We start from the raw sequence: 24,161 nt of genomic DNA, 5'->3' as shown, positions 1-24,161 counted from the left end.
CATGCCGCATCCGAGCGTGACTGCTTAATTTCTGCTGTCAGACGTTCGCCCTCGTGCTGAATTATTTAGTCGCCCATCAATAATTACTGAGACTTGTCGTTGTCTGTATCTGGAATTAGAGTGAAGTGGCCATGTTGGACCCACGTGCAGTGAAACTGTGAAGAAATGAAAAAGTGCCAGGCAGGAGATGTCTGCGTTTCAAGAACTTCAGGGCAGTGAGTGGCCTAGCGGTTAAGGAATCAGAAAAGGTGATAAAGTGAAGTGATTGTCACATGTGATACACAGCAGCACAGCACACGGTGCACACAGTGAAATTTGTCCTCTGCATTTAACCCATCACCCTGAGTGAGCAGCGGGCAGCCATGACAGGCGCCCGGGGAGCAGTGTGTGGGGACAGTGTTTTGCTCAGTTACACCTCAGTGGCACCTTGGCGGCTCGGGATTTGAACCGGCAACCTTCTGATTACAGGGCCGCTTCCTTAACTGCTAGGCCACCACTGCCCCACAGGTTGCCGGTTCGAATCCTGTTCCGCCGAGGTGCCACTGACCAAAAAGCACCGTCCCCACACACTGATCCCCCGGGCGCCCGTCATGGCTGTTCACTGCTCACCAAGGGTGATGGTTAAAAACAGAGGACACATTTCATTGTGTTACCGTGTGCTGTGCTGCGCTGCAGTATCTCACATTGACAATCACTTTTTTCACCCTCCCGAAATGAAATGTAGACGATAGATACACTACTGGTAAGTTATCTGTATTTTGGAGAGGACGAACTGACTACTCATTCAGCCCTTTTATTTGGTGCGTGACTACTTCTGACACCCAGAAGAGGATGTTTTTATAAAGAAGGTTTAAAAATGTGGGGGGACCCCCCTCCTGTCATTATGTCACATGCCTAGGTGTAGCGCAGCGTCCATCTCCTCCCTTTCTCTGTATCCTTTGTTTCCTTGCTGTGAAGCTGCTAATACCCCTTGTACACAGGGTACGAACATGACCACGCCCACTACCATGCACCACCACCACCACCATGCAGACTATCTACATTTTTACGTGCCCTAACGTGCTACTATGTCTGACTGTGTCTCGTCCTGCAGCCTCGACCCTGCTGTCTCACCGCTTCGTGACGGTGCGGAGGGGCAGCCCGGCGGCCCGCAGTGGCCAGATTCAACCGGGGGATGAGCTGGAGGCGGTGGAGGGGCGCTCAGTTGTTCACCTGCCCCACCGTGACCTGGCCCAGATCCTGCGCCGAGCCGGCAACACCCTGCGCCTAACCATCGTCCCCCGTGCCAACAACCGTGAGTTCGCACACATGTTCACACCAACGCGCCAGCTCACTACCTGCTCGCTGCAATTTGCACAACTTAAAGTGTGGCAGTAGCCTTGTGGGTGACAGACAAAGCAGAAGTTTCAGGTTCAAACACTTCATGCTCCCAGTACAACTACTGATTTGAGATCACTTTAATAATCTAAATGCAACATCAAAGAGATGTTTTCACACTCCACCTGTATTTGCCGTTATGGATGACTGGAGTCATGATGGAGTCTGACCACCAGAGGGCAGTCCAGGCCAGAACGCATAAGAACTTTTACGGTTTTCACATGTACTGTTCTAATCAGGACAAGGAAGTATGACCTGAAAACATCTGGTATTTCACCTTCCTAAATTCTCTCATGGCTATGCCCCCTCCGCTGGCTCCCAGTGGCAAAATACTGATGTTGGCCTACAAAGCCACCATCTTATCTTACAGCCCTTATTACACCTTGCACTCTCCGAGCCTCCAATACTGCTCGCCTGGTCCCGCCAACGCTGAAGGTACGAGGAAGATGCTCGTCTAGACTCTTCTCTGTCTCTGCCCCTCGGTGGTGGAATGAACTTCCCCTCGAGGTCATTTTCAAGCGGCAGCTTAACACCTTCCTCTTTAGACAATACTTAGACTAACTCATAAACTCTTTCTTGTCATCTGACTTACGTAAGAAAAAAGTGGGGACTGTATTCATAGTTGTGGTCCTAGTGAACCAGAACTGATTTCTTCACTGATGGTAAGCTGAAGGCACGTTGATGCAAATGATGCAAATATCATGTAATGCTTTTTAAAAATCATAAATGATAAATGATAAATCATAATTTGTATAATATGCATTTATGCTGAAAGCCAGAGACATTTCGGAGAACTGAGAAATATTACGACAGGTGATTTCTGCAATACAGTATTAAACAAGATTACGATGGACAGCCTAATCATTTTTCATCTATGGAATTTTGTGATAGAAGCTCTGTCTCAAATGTAGGTTCATCTCTGCAATTTGCTTCCCAGACGCATCCAACGTTTCCGAGTATGCAGAGTTTGACTCTGAACACAGGTCAAGAAAGGGTCACAGAGCTAGGCCAAAGGTAATCCATCCCAAACATGTCTTTGTGTGTCCTGTCCTGTTCCTGCATGCATGTTCTTGCACGTTGGCATCCCTTGGCACGCTCTTTATTCTTTCACCGCCTCTTCCTCTCTCCATCTCATAGCAAGACTCCAGGTTCTACAGTGTGGATCTGGAGCGGGGTCCCACAGGCTTTGGCTTCAGCCTGCGTGGGGGCAGTGAGTACAACATGGGCCTCTATGTGCTGGGGCTGATGGAGGGCGGTCCGGCCTCCCGCAGCCAGAAGATACAGGTCAGTGTCCAGACACACTCACATGTAACAGTTCCAGACAATGCGGATGTGACTCAATGGGCTCACTTTCGTTCCGGGGTTCAGGGAGTTCACAGCAAAACAAAACCAACCTGTAGATTAAAGAATCATGAATGCTGTAACCATAGTAACCAATGCTTTCACTGAAGGGAGAGATTAAACGAATTTCAAGCTCTTAGTGGCTTGTCTGTACATTTGGCCAAATGCAAAGCACAAGTAATAAATGAAGCTTGTTAACTTTAATCATTTTCAAGTTTAAAACATAAAAAGGGAACTTAAGTCAAAGTGAATTGAAGTCTATGAAAGGAAAGTTCTGTCTCACAATCAGGCTATGAAGTTTTATTAACAGACAATACAAAACATAAATAAATAATTACATGTTAAAGAAATATGTATTTAGTCTGTATGAAATCCAGAAATTAAACAGGTATCAAATCTTGAGAGGGACCTATACACATTGAATGAACTTTCGGTGCCGATACAACACTTTAAATCTGTTTGCATTTGTCCCTTAGGGCAGACTGCTATAGTACAACAATTGACAGCCACTTGTAAGGCACAGCAACTGTGCCCATCAGCTCTCTGTGTTTCAGAATTGTTCTGTGCAGTATGTGTAGTTTGTGGGAGTCACTGACACACATACCTGGGTTAGCAGGTGAGTGACCAGCTGGTTGAAATCAATGGAGACACCACTGCAGGAATGACCCATAGCCAGGCAGTGGAGCAGATCCGGAAGGGGGGCAGTCGAATCCATCTGGTCCTCAAGAAAGGCAATGGCTATGTCCCAGACTATGGTGAGCATGAAAAAAGAGATGTCAAGAGAGAGATGTGGGGGGAATGGGTTTTTCCTCTCAAGCTCTTGCCAACTTTCATCCACCAGATGTCATGGAGTTATTATGGGAAAACAATAAACGCTTATATAAGCTCTTATCCAAATGAATGAGTGGAGAGTCAGAATATATATAATTCCATGTACTAAAACACCAGCCAACTGTAATAAATAAAACGGGTTTAAAGGCCCTTTATAAAGGTTATACCTCTTCTATGCATGCACAACTTGTACTTGCACAATTGGTTTAATACACTAATTGTCAAACTCTTCAAAATGAGTACCAGCTCAGAAATGTGTTGGCTCTACAACTATTGTTACAACTATCATTAAAATACACAGGAGGCCATTTTATTGCCAATATATTTATAGCTATTATTTTTTATTGACTGTCATCCACCATCAATAATGGAGTCAAACGCACAGCAGGTGAGGATTTTGAGAATAATATCTACACTAGAGTATCACTAGAGGGAGCCAGAGTATCACCAGTCTACAATAGTTCGAGAACCAAGGGTTTTAATATGTTCCCGGCTGAGATAAAACATATAAACACAAAAAGATTTCTGTTCAGCTTCTGATTCTGCTCTCTTATAATTTCTGGTGTTACATGATTTGGGTTTTTTGCTTTTATTCTGGTTGACTACCACTTTCTCTTTCTCTGTTTCCTCCTTTTTATCTATCATTTTCTTGCTATTTTTTGTTCGCTTTTCTATCTTGCACTTTCTGCATTGTCCTTTTTTCTTTTTCCCTTCTTCTCTCTTTCCTGCTCTCTCAGTGGAGCTGTCCAGCTTATCTCTCTGTATGACCAACTCCAAGCTAGGCGAGCCTTGCTTCTACGTCATTGGCCGGACAGAGAACTCGCGGTTGGTAGCCATTCCTGTTAGTTTTTCCATTTTCTTTATTTTCTTTATTTGCTTTTTTTGTCTCTTCACTACTCCTTGCACCCCCCGTCGCCTTTAATGGTGAATTGTCTGTGATTCATAAAGTCCCTGTGGGGGTGGGTGCCATTTTGCAGGGCCTCCGGGCCCCATGGAGTTCAAGGACTACAGTGAGTCAGATGCTAGAATACTCTAATGGGAGAGGATGAAAGGGAGGGATGGAAATGCATTAATAGAAGGTATAGAGAAGCGTGGTGACTTTTAAAAGTAAGGGTTACCATCTCTTTTCATTTTTAATGGATATTTCAAAGTAGTGAAGCGGTAGTTCATAACGCATTGTGACCTCACACATTAATGTAAATATTCTATTTGCTTTTTGTTAAGTGAAGTGAAGTGATTGTCACTTGTGATACACAGCAGCACAGCACACGGTGCACACAGTGAAATTTGTCCTCTGCATTTAACCCATCACCCTGAGTGAGCAGTGGGCAGCCATGACAGGCGCCCGGGGAGCAGTGTGTGGGGACGGTGCTTTGCTCAGTGGCACCTCAGTGGCACCTTGGCGGATCGGGATTCGAACCGGCAACCTTCTGATTATGGGGCCGTTTCCTTAACCGCTAGGCCCCCACTGCCCCTTTCATCTATTAAATTAAGAGCACTAAACATCTTTTAAACATATATAATTAATATGATTTTAAAAGGAATTCACCCTCCCCTCTTTCTCTCTCTTTTTGTAGACCATGAGGTTGGAGCAGCCTCCCCCTCCTCCGCACCACTTGCTGAGGAGCCGGGTGTGGCTGCAGTAGAACACTGGCGCTCTCTGCCAAGGCTGAGTGGAAAGGTGGATAAAGGAGGTGGGGCCAGGAAGGGCAGGGGGAGTAAGGGAGACAGTCTGGGGGCAAGGAGGAGCAGGACAGGAGGTGGTGGAGCTCCTGGTGCCGTGCTGAGCTGGAGTGAGGAGACCCGCAGTGGAACCGCAAGGAGGGGGTCGGTGATGCAAAGCTCACCCAGACGAGAACGGAAGAGTCCGCTGGAACACCGGAGAGAGGTGGACAGGAAGAGAGAAAAGGATAGGGCGGGGAGGAGGGAAAGGAGCTGGAGTCAGGGGGAGAGAACCGGGAAAGAACGGCGGGACGGACGAAGGAGAGATGGGTTTCTTACAGATGAGGAGACGATGAAGCCGGAGGAGAGGGAGGAGCTGCAGGCAGAGTGGGAGGACCAGGGTAAGAGCAAGAAAAGAAACAACGTCCCACATGTAGCAGCCCGAGACTCGACCCCTTTCTCCTTCCTCATGCCACTGGAGGCCAACGGATCAGACTCTGAGTCTCTGGCCAGCTTTTCCGAGATCAGTGTTTCGGCCGCCAGCATTTCGGGGATCTCCTCATCTGAGGCTCCATCTGGGGCTGAATGGGGCCACCATGGACGTGGGAGGCGGCACCAGGGTTCCCCCACACCCGGATTCTGGCTCAAACCCAGTCAACAGAAGCTCTCTCAGGTCCTGGGTGGGACTTGAGGGACTTGTTCATTAGCTAAATTCACTCCTTCCATGTGTCTCCACTTTCTTCTCTCACCTGTCACATACTCAACTTTTGACATCCATAGTCCCCCCTTCCTCTATTGCACAAATATGGAGGACCCTGCCAAAACTCCACAGGTACAATGAACACTTTCCACAAATGTCCCATGATTTTCAAATAATATGAATGGCATCACAAATTAAACCTGATTTGGAAACATGGAGACCATGCTCTACAAATACCAAATGTAACTTTTACACAAATGAAATGCATTTTGCAAAGACAAAACCCATTTTGCAAATACAAAGCCTGTTAGTTCCACACTAACAGGCTGTGCTCCAAGACAGCGGGTGGCGCCAGAGGCAATCAGCATTCTGTTCAGCCATCGAATTTTCTGTGGAAGCTCAAGTGCACAAGGAGATGAGCTGGCCACAGGAAAAATATTTTTTTTATCTTTATAGGTGTGGACTTGACTTTAAAATTAACTTGAGCATAAATACTTACTTGTGGAGTGGTATAGTTGAACAGTGAACTTTAATTGTGAAAGTGAAGTGATTGTCATTGTGAAGCACAGTAAGCACAGCACACGGTGGCTGCTTTTAACCATCACCCTTGGTGAGCAGTGGGCAGCCATGAAAGGGGACAGGAACCTTCATCGATGGGACCTCAGTGGCACCTCGGCGGCTCGGGATTCGAACCTGCAACCTTCTGAATACGAGTCCGTTCCCTGACCTGCTAGGCCACCACCACCGTTTATTGTAACTGATAAGGTGCAGTCCCAGAGAAGGAGAGGTATCTATAAATATACAGAAAATTAAGTGATTGTCATTGTAAAACACTGCAGCACAGCACACGGTGACACAACAAAATGAGTCCTCTGCTTTTAACCATCACCCTTGGTGAGCACTGGGCAGCCATGACAGGCGCCCGTGGAGCAGTGTGTGGGGATGGTGTCCGATTACGAGTTCACTTCCTTACCCTCTAGGCGCAATATTGAAGTGTAACATGAAAGCAATATTTAAGCATATTCTGAATAATAATTAGGTGAACCATGTAAACTGCACAAGGTGATTTTTTAAAATCCAGCATGTGAATTTTTAATGTTAGAGAGCTAAGTGAAAACAATATGTAATATGAAAATGTGTTTTTACATTATAGATAGAAATGGTTGCTAGCTAATGAGTGCACTAAAATATTATGTAGTACAACTGACTCTGTTTAACATTCGTGGGATTTCAGCAGACACTGTCCGCAAGAAAACGTTGCATGCAGCGTTTATTTGACGCCGTTCGAAAGCTGGTGCTGAACGCCTGTGTGGTCAGTGATCAGTCCAGGCTCACCTGACACCATGAATGCCAGAAAAAAGCCCAGTTCAGAATGCTGACTCCCTCTGGAGCTCAGCCTAATTGTGTGGAACTCTGTACATTTGTGCACGAATCAAAGACGGAATGTGTTGTATAATATTGCAAAATAGTGGTCTTTTGTATTTGCAAAACTCATTGCATTTGTGTAAAAGCTACATTTTGTATTTATGCAGCATTGTCTTCATATTTCCGAATCAAGTTTCATTTGTGGATTCCACTCATTTTATTTGCAAAACATGGGACATTTGTGGAAGGCGCTCGTTGTATTTGTGGCGTTTCGGCAGGGTCCTAGCACCACACAAAACCACACCTTCCAGTGCTGCCCAAATTCCCTTCCCCTCCTCAGCCAATCACCATTCCCATCGTATACACCCTACTTCATTTCCAGTAGCCTCCACATCCGTAGTTGAGGCATCCTCAGTACAAAAGGATCAGATTGATATTATGCAAAATCAAAACGGTGGCACAGAACTCTGCAAACATCCAAAGTGTCCGGAATGTAGTGTTAGTGCCCTCTAGAGGACGATGAAGTGTGAAGATGGATTTATCCCTCTCTTTGTTTTGGTTCTGAATTAATTCCTTTGTAGACTAGCAACTAGGTGAATGAGTTTGTATCTATTTGTTCATAGCATGAATCAGGTATTTACTGCTTACCTAATGGCTTTAATTTCTTATTTGGTTCATTTCTTCTTTCTTATGATGAGTTAAACAGAGAGGAAGTATTTGAGAAGGAGTAGCTGCTTGCCTTGCTTTGGATTGTAACCTTCCCCCCACCCATGTGATCTGTGGTCTTGGTGTGGAAACTGGACAGCTGAAGGTGAAAGTACTGTTAAATAAGCTAGCGAGCAGACTCTAACCTCTCCTGGTGCCTTTTGCTTCTTTAGCGGTGTTTACCAAAAAAAAAAAAACGAAATAAAAAAAAAAACAACACATTAAAAAAAGCGAGAGTTGCAACACAAGATACTTCTGCCATTTAAACCTACAAGGCTATCCGCAAGACTCATAGTTTGAGCAGCTTCCACCACCGCAAATTCAACATCGTCATGAAATTGAATGAAACGTCATTACAAGTGCCTCATGCGATATTCCTTTACACAAGACAGCACACGCGCATACAAACACACATCACCAAATCAATGTTTTTTCCCCCACACCACGCCCATGCATGCCATTTGCAGTCATACACATTTTAGCAGAAACCCCGTTGCCAGTGTAATGCTATCAAGTGCTCCATTCTCCAACCGAACCTCTGTCTTTTGGCTGTCAGTAGAACTCTTCAGTATTTAAGTGGAAGAAAACAAATTCAGGGGACTACAAGGGCATTTTGATACTGGTATTCTATGCATTTTGTAGGACTCACTGGTTAAATTTGCGGTAGTGTTTTTGTACCAAGGCATAGCTTGGTATTGTCGTGTACAGCTGAAAACACGGGCAGACAGAATCAGAGTTTTGTAAAATGCTTAAAAAAAAATCAAAAAGATGAGACAAGTGAAAGACTTGAGGTCTGTGGATATCAGACGTACTGTACCTGCTTATGCATTAAAATGTTTACCTCGTCCCTCTGAGCAATAAGAAGCCATTTTCTCTCCTGTTTTGGACAGTATGCACCATGTAGCTTCATAGAAGCAGTCGACAGTATTGAGGCTAATACAAAATCTCACGGTACAGTAAAAAAAAAAATGCATAAGAATTTGGAATTTTTATGTTCACTTTGTAGATGGAGTCTTTAAGAAGCTTGTGAATAAATGTCAAATTTGTATCTGAGAACAATGAACAACATACTTGTGATGTTGAACAGCATGTTGGTTGAGTGATGTGAATGTCTGGGAGAGGTTTTCAAAGTTCTCTATTATAAAGCCAAGCATCTATTGTAGCATTTTGCCCTTGAATATATATTATGGCTGTTAAAATTTTTATTGTACATAGCGAGAAATCCCAGAGAATTTAGGCTTTACACCAGCACTACATAATAGAGAAATAACCAAACTACAAATATATATATATAAAAGATATAAATATCTATATATACATACATATATGTAGCACAACAATAACAAAAATAAATAAATATATCTAAATGTTTATCCTGATCAATATGTGTCAGGCTCAAATCAGACACTGTAATAAAATTCTGAGGCCATACATAAAAAAATTGAGGGGAATCATTAAATGCTACCACAGCAGCTGAAAGTGCTAAAGGCTACAAGAATGTTTGGGGGTAAAATGGGATGAAAAGCCCAAATCAGTGGCATCAATTTATGTCCATGAATTGTGTTCATCCACATACTAATGCCATTCTCTTGACTTAGCAAAACCCCTTAGATATTAGCTAATTGATCTAGCTAGCGTTAACAACCTCACTTCAGTTCCATCTTTCAGTTAAACTTCCAGTAGTTACGCATTAAAATACGTTCTTGTAACTGTAAAATGTCATTATCACATGTGCATGTTAACATGCCTCTTTACACATTAAAATGTGATGACCTTCCATAGTCCACATATCCAGAAATGTCTTTTTTTGTAGCCTTTTAGCGTCACTTTTAGCTGCTAAAAAGTAGTTAAACAAGACTTTTCCCCTCGGAAGCTCTGGCCTCAGTCGTCACTGTAAATGTTCTCCTTAAATCCAGCTCTCGACGATTACGCCCTTCGCACCTTTCACCGGATAATGAGTTTTTTTTTTTTTTTACCCGGGGAGGCTCCCCTTGTGTGTGGTACAGTAGGTCACAGCTTAGCCTTCCACATTTCGCCCCCCCCCCCCCAATCATTCCCTGCCGTGCTGACGGTCTTCTGTCTTACCACTTGGCACAGCGAAGCGACAGCTTGTACTTCAGGGTGTCGACCCTCGCCACCCCATTGCTGTTGGCCTAAAGAGGGGTCCCGTGAGTTCTGTAGTCAATCTTGCGAGAAGCATGCTCGCCGAAACGCTCCCGAACAAGTGATTGCCAATCAAGCCTTTCTTTTGTATCATTCGATCGGCCCTTTATCATTGTTCTCACAGATCCCTGTCTGTGACGTTGTCTTGTGAATGGAGCCATATCGAGCCGACCATTGTAATGAAATGCAATGTTTTTTGATACTATTTCATCAGAGGTCGTTTCGCTGTGCTGCGCTGCAGCCCAATGATGTCACTGATGTACAGTCTACAGCCGAATTCGCGCCGCAGGCATGTGGCCGTGAATAGCCATCCTTGTTATTTGGCCTTGTAAGGAGTCAGCCATTGTACAGAACAGTAACTGATGTATTTCTTAAATATGAAAACAGTGGTGCCAAGACATGTGAAAGCAGCGCTTTCCTACAGACTAGAGGGGGGTGGCAGAAGAGAGCTCTTTTTGGGAAGAGGAGGCAGAGGACGCATGATCTTTTCTTTTCGGTTTTGTTTCTTTTATCTTTTCTTTCTTTTCTTTTTTTTTTAGCTGGCAGGTCTGGGATCCTGTCCATTGGACTTTAAAACCCAGGAAGGTCGCCATGGTTCTCAGCCGCGGTCGTTGTAGATTGCAGACTGTGGCCGACTGTGGCCCTCATGATACAGATGTACAGGTTTTTATCATTGCTCTTGTTATGTATATTGTTCCGTTTTTGAATGCATCAACAGGGAGTTTTGAACAATGAATTATAAATAATGACATGCAGTTACTGAAATAAAAGATGAAGTGATTGAACGTCCTGCTTAAATGTTTCATTCGTTTATCTCTCGAGTGTCTGTATTCTAAAGCAATCGCCAGAAAGTTCAAATGGATTCTTTATCATCTATTAGTGATCTTAAACCTGCAGCACTGTTGGGAGATCATTCTCTCACCCTTGCTGAAGAGGAGAAGGAGAGTTTTTAATGCCGTTGAACGCGTCTCTCATCTCCGCAGGTTCTTCGTTTTAAGCGCAACACACATACTGGTATGTTACACCTACACAAGCTGTATAAAGTTTCCCTCCCACACGCACACACAGCGCTGCAGCGCACAAACACACACTCGCCCTGCTCACGCTGTTCTCCGAGCACCGAGATGCATGCAGCAAAACTGGGCAAATAGGCGTGATCCTACCACAGACCTTTACACACGAACCTACCCGCACAATACGGCAACTCTCACACCAGGGATTTTACAACTACCTTACAGCAACCTAGTCCGGCGTAAAAAAAGATTCAGTAGATTCAATATTGCCTTTATTGCACCCTGTCGCCCCGGAACACACTCACCGCTCACACGGAGCTATTATCATACACCCAAACACATTTGTTCCAATGTCAATCATACTTGTGGAGCACTTTGTGAGGCCTGTGTCGGTGGGCTCCTCTGCGGAGCGCCAGAGACGTCTCCCTCAACGTCCTGCTGCTAACTGGTCGGGCTAATTACACTTCATCTGACGCGTGGGTAATAGTGGAAAGGGGTGTGACGCGGGTGGACGTGCTGGGATCACAGCGAGTGACTTGCCCATTTTACACCCCGTGGGTGACTGCAGTCACTGTTCCACCTGCGTAAATGGTGGTATTTAAGAAAATGTATTCAGAAAGATAATGTGTCACAATAATAATTACATTACTCTATCATTAGTCATTATACACCACAAGCCTTCTGTTCAGTTATCTTATTCTAAGCATCTCAAATCACTACATACATTTTTTTATTTTTCAGCAAGTGAAAATATTCAGGCCACCAGAAAAATAACTGAAAAATAACCTCAGCTCTTCACCATGTGACTGGATAGGAAAGTCTTTCGAGTTTTTATAGTTCCATTTTATACCATGACATGTAATTGCTTTTTTTCAATCTATAATGCACTGCTTGAGCATTTGTAGGCAGGCGCACTGACAAAATGACCTTCTTTGACCGTGGTTATAGGCCAGATGAAGAACCAACCCAAGTCTGTCTGGCATCTGCCATCATCAGCCTTGCAGAGGGAATGTGTCATTGTAAGTGTGTGTCATTATGCCCTCCAAATGATGGCCTCAGTGGCAGTCTGACCCATCACCTTGTGCACAAAACGATGTCACGCAATCAAATGCCCCGATTCCTCTCATGATTCCGTGCTCCAGCCTAGCGGGTAACGCACTCACCTGTGAACCTGAAGTCACAGGTTCCAACCCCACTTACTACCATTGTGTCCCTGAGCAAGACACCTGTGAGTGTCACTGTAGTCGTCACTGATTGTAAGGCTCTCTGGATAAGGCCGTCTGATAAATGCTGATCTTACATTCTGATCTTATTTACCCCTTAAAAGGTGGATGGGCATCTGCATGGGCATTGTTGAAGAAGCATGCTAACCTCAGTGATTATACAAGCCTTTCTCTAAAAATTTGGCCTTTAGGGTGGTGCAGTGGCCACTCATACTTTTAGCCACTGAACATTTTCTAAAACCTTTTAGTGCAATTTTAAGCTTCTTCCTACCTTGGACCGCAAATTGTCATGTAACAACAATGTAATACATGTATCCAAAAGTATTACAGATGCATTATGTAGCATCTAGACGTGAAGCATTGAAGAGTCTCGGGAGAAAACATAAACGTGGGAATGTGTGAGCGCTTCACACAGGAGCAGTGCAGTGAGCAACAACTCTTGTTATGTAACTGCACTACCTTCCATGCATGGCCTGGGGGAACCGAACAATGCACACGCAGTGTGATTATAGCCTGGAACACTTAACCCCTGAAACGATGACTTTCAAGGCACAGCCCGCGTGCACGGCCCCTCGTTATTTCACGATGAACATCTACTTCTCCTGCAGCTTGCTCTGTCCTCAGGCCCGACTGTGACTGAGAGACAGCTGTGGAACGGCGTCTGTGTGTGATCGAGTGGGCAGAGTAGAAATTGTGTAGGAGGAACACAGGAAGATGAGATGGGAGTGGATCAAAAAGTCTTGATGAAATAAATAAATAAATGACAAGAGTAGCAACACAATGGGCAGCGGCGTATTCGCATTTTGCACATCATTTAGCTTTTCTTTCACTTTGCTTCCCATCTTCAACTCAAAAACGTGTCATACGTACAAAATGTTGTACAGAGCTGTACTTGATGAGACTGTGGTGTTCCATATCAATATGTTACATAACACACATCACAACAAGATATATGCAAGACCACTGCCAGTGTAAAACATAAGCATCATAGGTCATATGTAGGAAGGCCTAATATGCTCTAGAAATGGTGGGTAGTTTCAACCCATTATTATTCTACAAAACGATACGTAGAATAATACTAACTTGCACACGTAAATTTGCTGACAATACGAAGGTATGTATGAAGGAATGTAATGTAAGCAATTGGATGAACCCAACTATCAAGCCATGGTTGGAATCTAACCTGGAAAATAGCTTTCTGTGTGTCCAAAGGGTTAAAGCAAGCCGGTTAAAATCCTTAATTAAAGCTCTGCGTACCTCATTGGGGAAGTAAACCAATGTATTTTGTATCATTATCTACAGAATCATTTTTATTATGATGGCAAACGTGACAAATTCCCACTGCCTACGCTGGCATGGCACCTCAGCATCTCTTCAGCTGACAGCAGAATCCCCCTCTTTGCTGTCTGCACAATCAATGAAACGCGCATTTTTCCTCCACCCGCCTAGAGAGAGTCGGTGGGGGGGAGACTGCGTTCATTACGGCTCTGCGCTTGGAGCTTCTCTCCCGGTGCGACGCACGTAAACTGGTTCCAAAATGGCCGCCGCAGGAGCCGCAGTTTCACCCGCGCTCGCCGCTCCGGGCTCTCTCCGGCGTCAGAGGTCCGTGCGCGTACCCCGACTCACGCGGCCAAACTGAGCCGCAACGCTGCCCTTCCTCCCGACGGAGGAGCGCCGCGACGCCCGGGGCAGAGGTAGGGGGGTCCGGAGCGCGGCTGGCCGGCCTGCGGTGCGCCGGAATGGCGGAGCGGGGCGGCAGGTGCGGCGGAGCCGCGGCGACACCGTGGGGAGGGAGCCAAACTCGGCACCACTGATCTAGAGACCTCTCGCCGCGAGTGCATCCTCAGCAAACCTCGTTCACAAGAAAAAGGGGTAAATATGGACAAATTTACGATTTATTGATTCCATGCGCTTTGGTGTAATAGCCCCAAAACAATTACGCACTGGATTTGAACAAAAAATAAAATAAAATAAGAGCAAGTAACTGACAATAAAGCAAAAAAAAAAAAACACAACGTGGAGCTGCGGGAAGTGTTTTTTCATTGATCGATGGCCATTTGTCTCATCGTGCGTAAGGTGCGCCTGGACCGAGGCTCCGCTGGCCGCTGCATCGTGCGCGTTTCCCCGCAAGCAGGACCGCGCTGAGCTGGATCAACGTCCGCCGAGAACGGGGAATAAACGCGACCCCGCGCCAACTGTTGATGCGTGGCGTCGTGTGGGGAGCCGCGTCTCGAATATGATAATAAGGCTACGGCCACGCGATCGATACGAGTTTCCTCGGGTCCTCGCTCTTTCCCGTCCCCGCAGCAAAAGCGAGCGTCGCGAACGCAGCCTTTTTTCCCTCTTTACGCACGGAACGCGCGCTGCTACGTCCGCCCCGACCCCCGCTCCGCGCCGTCTGTAGGTGAGGCAGAAGAGAAGCGGAACCTTCACGGAGCCGAGGAACCGTGAGCGCATCTGGAATTCGGGGGGATAGGTGCGATTTCACCGCGGGGGGGGGGTTGAGGAGGCATGCAGAGGATCAGTGAGAAAATTCGGGAAATCAGACCGCCGCTCAGTCCCGTTCGTTGCGTTTTTTTTTTTTTTGTAGGTAAGGGGTCATGTGGCGATCGGGATGAAGGAAGCTGGAACGGAAAGCCCCGGAGAGATGGGTAGTTGGGTAACGGAGACCCTCGGACATGCGCACACTACCCGAGCGGCGCGTCTGCTGTTGCGGAGGATCTCATTATTTCACCTCTGCCTGCTGGTAGTCGCCGTTTGAGGAATGGCGCACTGGCCGCTGGAGCGCGTCCCGAAGCCCCTTTTCCGAGAAGTGACCCGCGAGCACCCGATAGCCAGAAGAACACTCCTGCTCTGGGGACATTTGACATTTATGTCCACGTGGAGAAGCGCTTCGCAAGCAGATGCGGCAGAAGATGGACGTGCTCCTCTGTGACTTGTTTGGCTGGCTTTTTTCTTTTTAAATGCGTGATGTGTTTTTGCGACCATGCACTTTCTGGAATAACACACTTCCTTGCATGCCGCTTTTGGTCTTAAAGGGAAAAAAATGTTGCATTTCAAGGTCATCATCTTCTCATCAGAGCTACCACTCGTTTGGGATCTCATGCATATGAACCTGAAATGATCGATATTTGAGCAAACTTTCAGCCTGTGTGACAGAGGGCCTTGTTTTTTGAGTGGGAACTATTGTCAGGTGTCATCAGAACGTCTGGATTTTAGTGAAGAACGTCATTACCTTCTCTTTCCAAACCCCAACTTCTCCTAACCTCTCCCCCCCACTAGAAGCACGTGGGGGGGAGGGCTCCTAACTCGGGTGACTGTGTAGTTCTTTCTGAAAAAAAAAAGAGCAGGAACCAGGTACTCCATCATGGATGCAGGCCAAGGAAGTCCAGAGAGCCCCAACCGGGCTGTTGAGTACCTTCTTGAACTGAACAACATCATCGAGAGCCAGCAGAAGCTCCTGGAGACACAGAGACGTCGCATCGAGGAGCTGGAGGTCCAGCTGGACCGCCTGAGCAAGGAGAACAAAGACCTCCGGCTCGACAGGCAGCCTGAAGGCCCCGGTCCGACCCACGCTTGCCCGCCTCCCCCTCTACCCGTCCAGACCCACAACAGCAGCACCAGCCCAGTGCCACCACCACCCCCACCGCCGGTGCCACCGCGGGATCGCCGGACCCACACCAGGCTCAGTCGAGGCCTTTCCACTGGGTCCAACCCTGTGGACAAGGAGAAGCTGGAGAGGACAGACAGCTCCGGCACCAACCCAACAACCATTCTGAAAAGACAGTGAGTACGCCTCTGGGCTCTGAACTTCTTATTAGATGTTCTGTGGTGGACATCTGGATGATTTGGTCTGAGTGGATTGTTCTTAAAAAAAACCGACTTTCGTTAGACCTATGAATGTGTTTTTTAATATTCGAGAGGGAGGATGCATCTGGGCCTGGAATGTGAAGTCTTGGTGTTCACTGTAGCTGTAGGACCTTCAGAACGGCACCCACGTGGCCTTCCCTCCACAAGGTGGTATTGTGTAATATCTCCAACCTCCATTACGCAACATCTGTTAGCTCCTGAATTTATTTATCCCAGGAGAATTTTCGGCGTACTCTAAATCCGTGTGTAGGGCATGAAGATGTATGGTCCTGATGCAACTCCAGGCAAGCGGGCTGTAATTGCGCGCGGGAGGCACTCGCAGAGACACACGGGAGCACTCGAAGCGGCGTAGATCGCGACATCGGACTCCCTCGCCCTGGACGCGCGTCGCCTACGTGGCCTATCGACCTGGACGAGGAGAACATGGGAGGAAGGTCTCTCTTCAGGCGAGCGTCGGGGCCATTTTGTGCAGGAGATTTAGCGAGATTCGCACGTAGGATGGCGTTCGCATTGTGTAGGAGCGGGAGCTGTGATTAATATGCAGCGGGGAGCAAGATTGTGCTCTGATGTGTGTGGGAGAGTGACATGGAGATGAGGCAGAGATAAAGACCCCGCTAGTTAAACGCCCTACCGGCGCACTCCTCGCTCCCTCTCGTCGGGAACCAGCTCAAATTGCCCCTTGTTTGCACAGATAAATGAAGCGCTTTCTCCTCCGTCTCGTGGGAGACGTGTCTTTCTGTGGCGCTAGCGCGCCGCGTCCGAGCTGCTTCTCCACCGCTTGACTCACGTGCTTTTCCCACGTCCCACCAGCCGATTGGCCTTTTCTTTTTCTTTTGCCGGGTTTCTGGACACTATGGGACAGGGTGTCACAGTCTATGTCACAGTTAGCCGTCTCAGCAGCAGGACCTCGTTCCCGGTTTTGAGCATCTGCCGTGCAGCCGACCGAGGTCCATCAACTCTGGGTCCATCAGCATAAGAGGGACGTAGCCTCCGTCCCTTCCGTGGCGTCTTTCTTTCTTCCTTCCACTCGTTCCAGCGCGTGTCATACCCCCACTCTCTTCTCCTCCCACCCTCTGCGCTACACAGATGGCACACCACTATGCGTTCCTTGTTTTTTTTTTGAGTCACGGGGGTCATTTACACCCCCTCTTTGCGCTCTCGCTCCGCAGCTCACCGTCCTCCTCCTCCCACGTCCTTTGATGACTATTATTCTTAGAAGTCCTCCGCGTTTTTTGGAACGCAGATACCTCAAAAACCATCCTCCAGCATGCCAGTCCTCCTCTCGACACGCATGCCATGCAGAGCGCGCTTCACATGCTTCATTATGGCGCTGCGTGTAAATACAGCGTCAGGACCAGCGCCTCATCATCTCACCACTTTGCCTTGAGGCGGAAAGACAGATTATTCCACAGAATAATAATTAGCGTGACCTGGGTTTAATTACACTCGTCCTCTGTAGGTGGCAATTACTGCCCCTGGAATGTGATCCAGTGAGCAGCACACTCACTCTGTCAAACGTGACCGATGGAGTTATGGTTTAATAGTTTAATTGAGCATAAATCAAGGGACACAGACATATCCCTTCATTCTGGAGCCAGTTGTAATACCAAGCTGTATCACTTCTACTTATTTAACTACAATTGACCCTATTTCTCAAAGAATTTTTTTTTTTTAAATGAATTAAAAAAAAAGTTAAACCTGCAACTCTTCAGCCCCAAACAAGTACTGACTGTATGTTTTTTGGGGAGAATATTCTAGCAATGTGTAATTATGAATATCATCAGCGTAAAGGAATAATGTTTCACTTTACATGCAATGAATAGCGGACATGAAGTTATAACTTTTACATTTGAGTTTTTTTTTTTTTTAACTATGTTCTAGTTTCTTAATCTGCACCAGTTTGGACGAACGAAAGATTGCTATTAATTAGAGTGCATAATTTCATAATAAACCCTCATCTTTAGCTGAGAGTCATACGCTCGTCTTCATCAAATCAAGTTGTTCACTTTGATTTAATGGTCCTTTAGTCTTCTTGGCACAAAACAAATTTGGTGGTGATGAACCATTCCCTGCTTTATGTATGTATGTACTTTATATGTGTAGGAATTCATTGTTCACGGTTATAACCGCTTTCTCTGTCTCTCTCTTTCTCTCTCCCTGTTTCTCTCTTTCTCTCTCTGTCCGGTCTTCTGTAAATGTCCTTCCTGTTCAATCCATAGGCCAGATGGAGTCTCCAACAAAGACAGGTCTGTACTCTCTCTTGTTTCCTGCTTTAAAAACCCTGTTACCCACCCCCAACCCCCAGTTCACGCAGTGGCGGACTTCTTCATTCGATCATGATTTAGAGGGAACTCTAGTGGTCTGAGCAATCAGTGGAGTTATTCATGGTGACTGGAAAGGGATGGGGTCAAAATGTGGGTCAAGAAAGACGCATCGTGTCCCTCATGATTGATTAAGGACAATCGATCGTGCCTTCGGTGAAATATGAAAGGAGAGCAGAGTGGCGTGGGCTCCTAATTTGTTCATGTTGTCATATTGCTAATTATGCATTGAGGAGTCTTAAGGAGATGGTTGTGATTCTGATCGGGGTAGGTGGGTGTTTAAAGAACATAATTAAAAGCATTAGTCAGGCGCGTCTAATCTGGCGGAAGTGGAATGTGGAATTTGGGGTATCTGTTTGCCTTCCTGGCTCCTTATTATTTGTAAAACGTTCCTCAGAAAAGGCCTGTCATGTTTTTTTTTTGTCTTGTGTCTTTTTGTTGGTTCCTGATAAAAATGAATGAAGGGAACAATAAATGATGTGTTGTCATGGTAACAGCTTAAATGGAGTGTATTTGGGAAAAAAAAGGCTTATGTAACAGGTTGGTGCTGCACATTGTCTTTGGCACTTCATACATACATCTATGCAGCTGTCATTGTGGCTCTGATAGATTGTTTTGTTGATCCCATGGCACAGCGAGGGGGATGAAGGACAAGGCCACTGGAGTAGTTAAGGACAAGGACGTAACATTTGTCTTTAAAAAGGCAACCAATGGTTTTATACCACTGGACAACTTTGGACGTTACCTTTCTTCTATTGGTGCATCGCTGTATTTTATCATGAAATTCAACTGTCCACTTGCATTATCATGTGATATGGATCATTATTTCGGCTTGCAGTTGGAATGTAAAGAAATGGACATAACATTCATACCTTCCTCTATCGTTCCAACAGCAAGTCGATCCAGACTCAGCCAACACATCATATTAAGAATCCATTGATGATCCTGTGTTTCAATATATTTTTGCTACAGTAGGAGTTTGATAATTTTGTAAAATATTATATCCTGGCATGCTATTATGATGTACCCAAAGCAAGGGGGTGGTATAAGGGTGGTAGTAGCCTAGTGGGTAACACGCTCACCTATGAACCAGAAAAACCAGGTTCAAACCCAACTTACCCTGGGCAAGACACTTAACCCTGAGTGTCTCCAGGGGGACTGTCCCTTGTAACTACTGATTGTAAGTCGCTCTGGATAAGGGCGTCTGATAAATGCCATAAATGTAAATGTAAATATAATGTAAATGTAATGTAATGTAGCCTTCTGCTAAGGCTAACTGTGACAAATCAGCATCATTATAAGAGAAGCATTGGCGCAGGAGGTGTTGTGTTCCGTCGCCAAGGCATCATTGAAATGTGCAAAGAAATGAAAGGTAGACTTAGAAAACTCAAAGACGAGTGGACAGAGATACAAATACTATTTTCTTCAAGACCTTTGACTTTATCTAGAAATTAGATTTGAAGTTTGGGATCCATGCAGGCAACAGCCCATTGGCCATTATTTCACTGATACGTTGAAGCACACATGGGACCAGTTGTGGTGCGGCACGGAAAATCTCTCCTCTCCATCCCTGCCATAGTGTCTTTCTTTCCTGCTGGGAGCAGTTTGCCGAGAGGCTGTGCAGTCCAAGCTAAAACAGCTACACACGACCAGCGTTGCTTCAATCCCCAGCTACGTGTGAATGAATGAAGATTCATATGGAGCCTTAGGTGACAATTCCAGCTGTGCAATCACATCACGGTTGTAACGATATAATACCAAGAGCTGGTGAATTTGGCTTAAATAAATGTTCAGTTTCATCTTCAGCCATGTGATGCCGCTGCTTGTGAATTTGGAGTGTCGCTGTTAACAAGCTGTCCATGCGCCCGTCTCACGTCTGGCTCCGTGCACCGGCTCTCTGCGGCTGTACTAAATTAGGAATCGCAGTGATAGGATGAGTACTGTGATAAATGACTTCCCCAGAGTTGACTTGGCCGCCATAAGGACCCTGGGGCATTCAGAATGTGTGTGTGTGTGTGGTGTGTGTATGCATGTGTTTGTGTATGAGAGAAACGTACAAATAGAAAGAAAAACACGCCCGGTAGAACTTTCCTGTGTATGGCTCTCCTTTTTTTTTTTTTTTTTTTTTTCTGAAACACCATGCTCTAACATGAAATGTTACGAGTTGCCAAAGCATCTGCACCCTCCACTTTCTGCCGTTGCCCTTAACAACCGAGTCAGTGTCTCCTTATTCCTGCAGTTGCGTGCAACAAACCTTTCTACGCTGTTTTAAAGCTGATTGTTTTGCCTTGAAAGTTCATTTAGTCCAATTGGGGTCAGATTACACTACATATGCTGAGCAATTTATGAAATGAACATATTATGACAGTGTGAAGCAGAAGAGCCCAGGCTGCTTTAATGTGATACGGGTGAGTCTGTGTTGGTGTTAAATAATCGTAGGTGAAATTGGCAGCATGGCAGAAAGATTGTGACATTTTTTCCCCCTCGGCATCATTTGACATCTCGTCTCACCAAACAAAGCCCGTCGGGACCTTTAATGTAATCACATTGACAAGGCTCGGTTGTGCTGCGCGGCCGCGGCCTGGGCGCGATGTCACATCGGCTGGATTATACCCGACCCTGGCCGTGCCACCCAAGCGCTTGGCTGTGTCAGATTCGGTTCATCAGACCAACTTGGTTGACGGGCTTGAAGTATTAGGAGCTGTGACTGGCTGAAGAGGGCCGATGGCTGGAGACAGCAAAACGTGCTTCTACCGAGTCAGTGATGGGGGAGCGGGGTTTACTCAGTTTGGTTATTGCACCGCTGATGTTGAAGGTGGTGGTGGTGGGGGGGTGTATTGATTGTAGAATAATTAAGCGCCTGGTGCAACAAAGTGCCCATTTCTTGCCTATAACCCGAGGTGCGGACAGAAATAGGCCCGAACACTCACGCTATAACCCTCTTGTGTGCTTCACCACAAGAATGGTTGCTGTGGGAACGCGGTGAGTTATCACAAGTGCTTACGCATGTGAAGAACACTGTGGGCGAGAGAGAGACAGAGAGAGAGAGAGAGAGAGTGCTGAGGCAAAAATGAGAGGAAGACAGGAGAGGAGGAAATGGAGAAAGAGCGAGGGGGTCAGATGGGGGTGATTAAAATGGATGATTAGATGGAGAAGCGTGGTGTTGGGGGAAATGGGGAAGAGTGGCGCGAGTGGAAGTGATGTGTGAAATGTGGTGCAGCTGCCAGGCTGCAGAGCATTCTGGGTAAGAAGCGGCATTACAGGCAATTTAATTGACTGCGCTGATGATCTCATCCTAGAGTCTTGGGATGAGTTTCCAGACCTCTCCCTGTGTTCATCCTCTTCTGTGGCAACCCTTTGAGGATTGGCAGTTCATAAAACACAAGAAATGAGTACCACGGTCTTGTCCGGATTCAGGTAATGTGGTATGGGGCCCTGGTCACATGGTCACAGCCAGATGATCAATGTGACTTACTATAGTGGCATGTCATGGGACGCAACTATGGTTTCAGGGGGAGGAAGGAGCCTCTTTACTCACCTGCACCTCTCCATTTCTGTAAATAGGTCACGTATCCTTGAGGAGAGTGGCCTTCACTGCTACACAGGTGAAAGGCAGTGCATTTGCCCCTATCATCATAAACTATATAGGTTACAGGCCAGACTTTTGGGCCCAGACTCAGATTTTAATAACAAAAATAAAACATTATAAATACTTAAAACACATCTAACTGACTCGTTCTCATATAGTGTTTTATTTTTTGGGTGATGAGAAAAAAAATATTTGTGATTTTATATTGAAAGCGTAAGCTGATGAGGTGTGGTTGGATTAATAGCCCTCATTAATCACAGTATTAGATGCATAACTGGGACATATGAAAAAACATTTTCAAAATAGTTCCACTGCTATGACGTGAAAATATAATACCAACACTGAAATATGTCAGCTATCAGAAAAGGATGTAATTTTGATCCTAAAAATGCCAAAAACCTTTGGTATAACCGAACCAGTAGCTTCCAGAAGTTTTGTTTACCCATTTATATCAGGTTTGGGACTCTTTACAAATATCATACCGACAAACGCAAAAACACAACACTTCTTCTCATATCTCTCCTCTTTTATTATTGCATTTTCCCATTACTGTTCATTTTTACTGTGTCTCCATATGTATTCTGTCTGTCTCTGGTCATGTTATTCACTCCTCTTGCTCTCTTTCTGTTTGCCTGCATTCGTCGCCCTTTTATCGTGTTTCTTTTTCAGCCATTCTAGGTTATCACCACCCATGTTTCTCATTGTTTCACCCTAACTTTCTATCTTTACCTATAATCTCTCTCTCTCTTTGCTCTCTTGTCCTCTCCCCTTAACAGAGCGTCTGTGTGTCTTTGTCGTGGCTTGTTCAGTAACATGCAATAGCTGAAGTGGCTGTTTTGGTGACAAGGAGAAACTGCTTCCAGTTTCACGGGCTATGGTTTGTGTCCTTGTTTAAAAAATGTACTTCAAAATTAGGAACATTAGCATTTAGGTTGTATGTTCTATAAAATCATGTGATCTCTTTCCTCAATTAATCCTTAATTTTGTAACAATTGAAACTTAAAAATTTACATGAACCCCAACTCAATTGTAGAGGTCACTATTGCATGGTGCATTCAAATGTGACTGAGGAATCTGAAATATCCAGCGGCTGGCAGGAGGAGGATACAGTCTTGTTTTTCTGAAGTATTGTGGAGGATGAATTAACACACATACAAATTTTAATGTCATGTTGGTATATAAAAATTGTTTTCAATGGATGGTGGAAGTATAGAAAGATATGCAGTATAAAATGCAGTATAATTAACAGCTAATAACAGTATACATGTTATATTAAAGGACAAAAACATTTACAATCTGTTTTGAATCCCATTAAATAATTTTCTTCTTATACAGGCAAGGGCAATTATGTAAGGGGATAGTATTATTACCTTCAGGTATATCAGCAAAAAAAAAAGTGTGAATGCAAGTCAGATATAAAATGCACAGTAATGAAAAATATATTTGTAGAGCTGATTAACTGAATCTCCTAACTTTAAAGCCACCTGCATAAACCAACCACCCGAACCACAAAAAGTATGCAAAGAGGAAACATATTTGATACAGCCTTATTTAATTTGTGAATAATTGACCAAATGACCAATTTAATTCAATTATTCATCCTCCATAGAAGGTAATTCACAGACCAGGTGCCGTTGATTTTTTGGGGTAAACTACCTAATTGGGTAATAAATACATTGTCCCTCTCAATCGCATTTCCATTTGTATCTCATTTTAGGATTAATGAGATACAAAAAATATATTACACTTTACTGCCGATGTCGGTTTGAAAAAATTACTTTTAAGCGCTTAACCATGAAATTCGTTGAATGAGGGGGGAAAAAATACTAAAATTATAAATGAATAAGGACTGCTATTGACGAAACCTAATTAAAATTACTTCCATCTGTGTTCCAGCAATAACGTTCACTTATCTAACTTTGTGTCCAACCTGCATAAAGTTAGAGAAGTGACCGACTTGTTTAGAGCTTGTCATTATGACCATTATAGCATCTTTTTAGC

General features: G+C 45.2%; 2 protein-coding genes across 8 annotated transcripts in view; both read left to right on the top strand.

Moving 5' to 3' along the window:
- The window catches only part of magixa (MAGI family member, X-linked a), a 37,986-nt gene extending 27,057 nt beyond the window's left edge, over positions 1 to 10,929 (top strand). Inside the window, exons 13-18 of one of the 3 annotated variants that reach the window (XM_028994420.1) lie at positions 1,094 to 1,294; positions 2,315 to 2,391; positions 2,515 to 2,661; positions 3,335 to 3,473; positions 4,287 to 4,390; positions 5,127 to 5,298. In XM_028994420.1, coding sequence (XP_028850253.1) covers positions 1,094 to 1,294; positions 2,315 to 2,391; positions 2,515 to 2,661; positions 3,335 to 3,473; positions 4,287 to 4,390; positions 5,127 to 5,195 — 737 coding nt within the window. In that variant the 3' untranslated portion in view covers positions 5,196 to 5,298. Of the gene's footprint in view, positions 1 to 1,093; positions 1,295 to 2,314; positions 2,392 to 2,514; positions 2,662 to 3,334; positions 3,474 to 4,286; positions 4,391 to 5,126 lie in introns of all 3 variants that reach the window. The other 2 variants (XM_028994421.1, XM_028994419.1) reach the window with 2 other exon arrangements.
- A 2,897-nt stretch (positions 10,930 to 13,826) lies between these two features.
- The window catches only part of LOC114798586 (IQ motif and SEC7 domain-containing protein 2-like), a 54,187-nt gene continuing 43,852 nt past the window's right edge, over positions 13,827 to 24,161 (top strand). For 2 of the 5 annotated variants that reach the window (XM_028994410.1, XM_028994418.1), the window contains exons 1-3: positions 13,827 to 14,252; positions 14,971 to 16,166; positions 18,470 to 18,496. In XM_028994410.1, the coding sequence (XP_028850243.1) occupies positions 15,748 to 16,166; positions 18,470 to 18,496 (446 nt within the window). In that variant the 5' untranslated portion in view covers positions 13,827 to 14,252; positions 14,971 to 15,747. Of the gene's footprint in view, positions 14,828 to 14,970; positions 16,167 to 18,469; positions 18,497 to 24,161 lie in introns of all 5 variants that reach the window. The other 3 variants (XM_028994412.1, XM_028994411.1, XM_028994413.1) reach the window with 3 other exon arrangements.

Source organism: Denticeps clupeoides, chromosome 10 (genome assembly GCF_900700375.1).
Source record: "Denticeps clupeoides chromosome 10, fDenClu1.1, whole genome shotgun sequence".
Taxonomy (NCBI): domain Eukaryota; kingdom Metazoa; phylum Chordata; class Actinopteri; order Clupeiformes; family Denticipitidae; genus Denticeps; species Denticeps clupeoides.
The sequence above is the reverse complement of the archived record's forward strand: the minus strand, read 5'-3'. Positions and strand labels throughout refer to the sequence as shown.